Genomic DNA, 6,377 nt, shown 5'->3' with positions numbered 1-6,377 from the left:
AAAGGAAAGGGAGAAAAGAAATAAAAAGAAGAAGAAGAAGAAGAAGAAAACCGACGGTCGCATCGGATCGGAAAGACGCGTAAGAGAGTAGCTGCGAAACACAAAACAAAAAAATGTGAAAAAGAAGAAGCAGAACAACCCAAACAAACGACAGTAAAAAGTGCGCTGATTCGGGCGGGAGGGCAAAAGATAGAGGGCGAAAGAGGAAGAGGAGTAAACAAAATATAGTCTATAAGAAAGTGAATGAAAGGAAATAAAAATAAAAAGGTAATGAAAAATGGTATAGAAATACAAATTATCTTATTATCAATACAAGGACAAGAAAATACACAATTAAGAACAAAGCTGTTGGTACGTTCCGATTTTCACTAGCCCGGTTGTAGCGTTGTTTGCTTGACGGTAACGAACGGGTAAGTATGGAAGAAGAATGCAAAGGTTAAGCTATGGAGGCGGAACATTACTCAAGCATCCAAGCATCCATGACAATTGCGATGATTAATGGCGTTGGGTTGGTAAATGCTGGCTGAATGTTTTAAAAAGTTTGCTTTTTAACGGTCCTTTTGAACAGAGAGGTGAGAAAGCCACGGTAAAGAGGTGGTGAGTTTGCAGCGTTTAGATAAAGGCTTTTTCTTGTTCAATATGAAATAACAGAAAGGATCAGCTCTCTACGTTACGTTAGCGTTACGCGTATTGGTATTACTGGCATCACACAAAAATAATTAATATTTAGATTTAATTATCTATCAATTTGCCCATTCACGACGATTAAAAACAGGCGTTCAACAAAAATGCTGCTTGGGTTTGCGATAAGTAGGCGTAACGCGTAACGCAAACGTAACGTAGAGGGCTCATCCTTACTTTTACCAATGATTGAATCATCTTCTATATTTTTTTTAATAACTTTTCTTTACAATTCCAATCATTTTAAAGCGAGAAAACGGAATAGTAAATGTTCTAAAATAGTTTGTTACTCTACTTATGAAGGTGCCAAATTAAAACCACAAATCCACCACTTATCGTTTTGAGCCCCTTCAAAGCTGGTCGCACTGGGGTGCGGTTTGGCATCTGCTCGGTGAGCGGCTTTTCCAACGCCATCGCATTTGCACCGGGCGCTAATGAGCGGTGAAAATGGCACTCCAACGGCCCCATTGCGCATGCGATTTTCCTCCCTCGAGCGAAGGAAACGTTTGCTCTCACCACCCTACTGTTACGCGTGAGCGTGAGAGAGAGCGGCATCCACAGTGGATCCAGCTTGTGGGAAAATGTACTCACGCCAGTGAGTGAGTGGGTGCGAGCGTTGGAAAATGCCCGTTCTCTATCCTGTTGGTGAAAAACGGTGCAATCGACACGGCAGTTGAAACGAGAGAGAGAGAGAGAGTGACACCGTACAGCGAAGAGAGCAGAGAGCGGTAGTTAAGGTGAGCAAAAAAGGTAAGCGTGTGTGTGTGTGTGTGCGTGCAAGTGTGCAAAGTGTCATCATCGAGGAAATTAGGAAAATTCTCCATGTCGGTCCGTCGTGTTCGCGTTGGTCACGGTGTTCGGTAGGAAAATCGCATCGCGCACTGGAAAAAAGAGTGTACCGCAAACGCGCTACCCAAGGAAAGGCAGGAAAGGTTCCCATTGAGAAAAGCACAGTGCAACAGTGAAAACCTGGCTCGAGCGCCCGTGGAAATAATGTGGTGGTAGAAAATGTGCTAGAGAGGAAAATCTGCGTCGGAAAATTCCTGCGGCCAAGCAGCAGCAGCAGCAGCAGCACGTTCGACTCGGCAGTAGCGCAAGGGCACGGCTATGCAAGTACGCGTTGGTCCCGAACACAGTCAAATTTTCCCGACTTTTCCGACATTTATCGACCTTTTTTTTGTCGCGAGTGCTTTTCGTCACAGTGAAAAGCGGTTTCTTCTTTACGGTGCTTTCGCGTACGCTAACTGAGCAGTGGTGTAGTGCTGGGTGGATGAACTGATGGTACAGCTGGATGAAAATGGTGTGAAAATGTGGATTTCCATTTCATTTTTCCTCCCACAAGCAGAAGCACCAAGCATTGAAGTTGAAAAAAAAGACACATCGATCGTGTTCCGGCCACCTGCCCCGGGGGGGGTCTTAGGCTATCCTTATCAATTGTGAAAAAATCCACCCTTCCACCCCCAGTTCCACCACCTCGTTCCGCCATTAACTTCCCGTTATACATATACACGCCCTCGTCGGCGTCTTAACCCTTCAGAGTCTCTGCGAAAACCCATCTCTAGACGCTCCCGTCTCCCTCACATGGCCGAGCAAAAGGCCCGTCCTTCTTCTCTCTCTCTCTCTCTCTATCTCTCTATCTTTCTCCCTTGGCCATTGATGTGTGTGTTTCGTTTTTCACACCCAAAAAGATTCCATTTTCCCGTTTCATTTCCATCGACTCTCGTATGACGGTTTTTTTTTGTTGCGTGTGTGCCTCTCGCCCCAACAGTGAAACTTTTCTCTCCCTCTGATTCACTCTCTCTCTCTCTTTCTCGCTCTTTTCCGTTCTTCGTTACTACTGCTCTTTTGGAGAGGGATGAACAGGATAGTATATTAGTAATTTTGTAACAGTACGTGTATATGTGTGAGTACGCCTATGTAGTGTATCTGTGTGTGTTTGTACAGCCAAGTGTTGAACGGAAGGAAATGTGAATTGAATTTACATGTCTATCAAACAGAAGGAAAAAAAAGTCAGCAAACGACAAAAAGCTGGCCATGGTTTTCCGTGCCAAAAAGGTGTAAATCGTGTACTTCGACCATACATGCAGATGATTAAGAACTTCCGCTGTGCGTGTTGGTGGTGCCTACGTGCAAGGGCCGCCCTACGCACACTACTATCCCCAAATCCCCAAGTGTCTAGCGTGTGTGTGTGTGTGTGTTTGTGCGCTTATTTGTGAATAAATTTGTACAATAGGTAGTTGTGTGTGAAAGTACTTCAGCCTTTCCAGGAGAATTGACCGATTTTAAGCGCTTTTGACAATTCTTCTCCCAATCAGTTTGGCATACGCGACATTCGCGAGTTAGTAGTACGCGCGAGTTAGTAGTAGACAGCACAAGTCCCAAGGCCCGTGTCTCGTCCCAACAACACACCCATATTACAGCGGCGAGCACAGCGAGCACAACGGCCACGTACAGACCGAGACAAGGCACACAGTCGGCGCGTGACCGCGCCTCTCGTTTGCGTTTTGCACGCATATTTGCCGTCCTCGATACGAACACACACACTCTCCTTTCTTTTACACAGCCACACACACACACACATACTTAGGACAGAGTGAGATGATGAAGAGTGAATTGGAATCGATGGGATCGAGCGCACAAGTGTGTGTATGCGCACACCTGTGTCTCACGCATTGCTGACGGTGAGCTGTGACAGTGATGATGATGACGATGACGGTGGTATTCGCTCACTCATACATTGCCTTTCGATTGCGGAAAAAAAATCAGCAAACGGTTAGGCACAGTCAGGCAGTGACTGTCGTAGTGTGTGAGTAGACGACGAACCCGTTTGGAGTGTAATTGTGATTCATTAATTATTTAAAATTAGCATTAATTTCGGGCATTTTCTGCATAAATGTTTGCTTAAGATTAAGCCAACTGTGAGATTGGAGTGCGAAAAACCAGCGTGAGTGAATGGACGATGTGAGCCAATAGGATTGCGTATGGTGAGAAGCGAAACCACTGTGGTGAGAGCGGTGTGTGAGTTTTAGCAAATGCATTGGTGTGTGTGTGTGTCTCTGTGTACGTCCCACAGTGTGTAGAGCGTCTCTGCGTACGAGTGAGTGAGGGAGTGAGGAAAATTCAGGAAAAAACCGATAGTAAAAGCCTCAGCTCCCCAGCCCAAGGCAGGGTGTGTGTCCTTTTTGGAGTACGGTGCGGAGAGGTTTTTTTCCGAGTGTGTGTGTGTGTGTGTGTGTGTGTGAATATGTGGTTCCATTCCCGTACCAACTGCTGAACTTCAAACAGTACAGATTTACATCATCCAAAGATTTAAAAGGAGAAAAACGCCCAAACAGGATGTTAACAAGTCGCTAAACGGGCCGGCGTGAACAGCAGTGGGCTGGGAGGTGAAGTGAACATTCGGGCACAATGAAATCAATAACCGAAGTGGTGGCACTGTAAGGGAGGGGATATGAGAAAACTGTTGCCATTTTCATGTGGTTTTTTTATTACTTAAAAGAGGGAGCGTTTTCGGTGGTCGGAAAAGTCGGAAAAGTTACACCAAGCAAGCTCCATTAACTTGTGAATTGTTTTACTCATCCCTTTTATTACTTTCTTTCTGTCCCTTTCTTCCTTCTCTCTGCTGCAGTAAAAGGACTGCCTCGAGACGCAACAGCACACCTAGAAAACCACAAGTTCCCTTCCGTTTGGCGTGATTTCATCATCATCATCATCATCACCATCATCATCACCATCGACGACAACCATCGGTGGGTGTAGGGGAGTGAGAAGCGGGAGTGGCGAAATTGGAATCAGCTCGTACCACCCGAACACGACATAAGGAAAGGCTCCGAAGCGGCCATACATTCGCGTGAAGGAAGTACACCGCTTTTTGGCACAACATTCCTGCAGCAACAGCAACACGGTTGTTCCCTCTACCACGTGTCCCTTTGGAGTATTTGGAGAGCCTGCTACGGAGATAGACCGACACAACCAGCACAACAACTAGCAAACAGCAGCGGTAGCAGTAGCGACAAACAAACAAAAAAAGGTGTTCATTAGCGATAGATAAGTAGTTCGTGTGGTAACAAATAGCGCACAGTATTTGAAGGTAGAGCCCAAAGCTAAATGCACAAAAAAGGTGACAAGGCATAGTGAACCGAAACCGGGATTAGATTACGGAACGAAACGTTACGCTCAAAAAGGTTTGCTTCTTCAACGTTAGACTGTAAGGCGTAGACTATCCGAGTGTAGCTAGACCGCACGCGAAAAGCCCAAAGCCCAAAACCCCGAACACACACAAGCACCAGAGAGAGATGAACGAGCTGGAGGCGCTGCGGCAGGAGGCGGAAACGCTGAAGAATGCGATCCGGGACGCGCGGAAGGCGGCCTGCGACACGTCGCTCGTCCAGGCGACGAACAATCTCGAACCGATCGGCCGGATACAGATGCGCACCCGGCGCACGCTCCGGGGCCATCTGGCGAAGATCTACGCGATGCACTGGGGGAGCGACTCGCGCAACCTGGTGTCGGCCTCGCAGGACGGCAAGCTGATCGTGTGGGACTCGCACACGACCAACAAGGTGCACGCGATCCCGCTGCGCTCCTCCTGGGTGATGACGTGCGCGTACGCCCCGTCCGGCAACTTTGTCGCGTGCGGCGGCCTGGACAACATCTGCTCGATCTACAATCTGAAGACGCGCGAGGGCAACGTGCGCGTGTCGCGGGAGCTGCCCGGCCACACGGGCTACCTGTCCTGCTGCCGGTTCCTCGATGACAACCAGATCGTGACGAGCTCGGGCGACATGTCGTGCGGGCTGTGGGACATCGAGACGGGCCAACAGTGCACCTCGTTCCTGGGGCACACCGGCGACGTGATGGCGCTGTCGCTGTCGCCCCAGTGCCGGGTGTTTGTCTCCGGGGCGTGCGACGCCTCGGCGAAGCTGTGGGACATCCGCGAGGGCCAGTGCAAGCAGACGTTCCCGGGGCACGAGAGCGACATCAATGCGGTCACCTTCTTCCCGAACGGGCACGCGTTTGCGACGGGCTCGGACGATGCCACCTGCAGGCTGTTCGACATCCGGGCCGACCAGGAGCTGGCCATGTACTCGCACGACAACATCATCTGTGGCATCACGTCCGTGGCGTTCTCGAAGTCGGGCCGGCTGCTGCTGGCGGGCTACGATGACTTCAACTGCAACGTGTGGGACACGCTGAAGGCGGAGCGGGCGGGCATACTGGCCGGGCACGACAACCGCGTGTCCTGCTTAGGCGTGACCGAGAACGGTATGGCGGTGGCGACAGGGTCCTGGGACTCGTTCCTGCGAGTATGGAACTAAGTGTTGCGTAGTACACAGGTAGTAGCTGAGCGAGGCGTGGCGTGCACGCGTGCAGATCGTGGACGGAGCAGCGCAGCAAGCGTTACAAGGGAAGGGGAGCTGCCATTTAGATTATTAAGCATAAACACACACACACACGCGTACACAAACACACGCATATACATGTATACATACATACATTATAAATATAAATGGTACGAGATTTTTCAGTTCCAACAACACACACACACACACACACAAACTCTTAGTGGCGGGAGAAAAACAAACTTAGTGGCCGCTGAAATTGACCTTGAAAGCTCTTTTTTATAAACGCAACAGAAGAAGAAAAAAAAACACACAACGGTGAATGAAGAAGAACCGCACAAACTCACACGATTT

At 48.8% G+C, this 6,377-nt stretch overlaps 1 protein-coding gene across 2 annotated transcripts; it reads left to right on the top strand.

The window, feature by feature from the left end:
• Positions 1 to 1,463: 1,463 nt before the first annotated feature.
• Positions 1,464 to 6,206, top strand: LOC120961003 (guanine nucleotide-binding protein subunit beta-1). Of its 2 annotated transcripts, none has more exons than XM_040384538.2 (2): positions 1,464 to 1,794; positions 4,310 to 6,206. In XM_040384538.2, the coding sequence occupies exon 2, from the start codon at positions 4,977 to 4,979 to the stop codon at positions 5,997 to 5,999; it is 1,023 nt and encodes a 340-aa protein (XP_040240472.1). In that variant the 5' UTR covers positions 1,464 to 1,794; positions 4,310 to 4,976; the 3' UTR covers positions 6,000 to 6,206. The 2 variants fall into 2 exon arrangements, with proteins under 2 accessions (XP_040240472.1, XP_040240473.1); XM_040384539.2 differs by lacking the exon at positions 1,464 to 1,794 and adding an exon at positions 3,999 to 4,118.
• Positions 6,207 to 6,377: the final 171 nt, after the last annotated feature.

The sequence above is a fragment of the Anopheles coluzzii genome, chromosome 2 (assembly GCF_943734685.1).
Source record: "Anopheles coluzzii chromosome 2, AcolN3, whole genome shotgun sequence".
In the NCBI taxonomy this organism is placed as follows: Eukaryota; Metazoa; Arthropoda; class Insecta; order Diptera; family Culicidae; genus Anopheles; species Anopheles coluzzii.
Note: the sequence above shows the minus strand (reverse complement) of the source record. Positions and strands in the feature narration are given on the sequence as shown.

Excerpts from the sequence above, each read along its gene's own strand:
- LOC120961003 (XM_040384538.2), top strand. The coding sequence starts at position 4,977 with ATGAACGAGCTGGAGGCGCTGCGGCAGGAGGCGGAAACGCTGAAGAAT.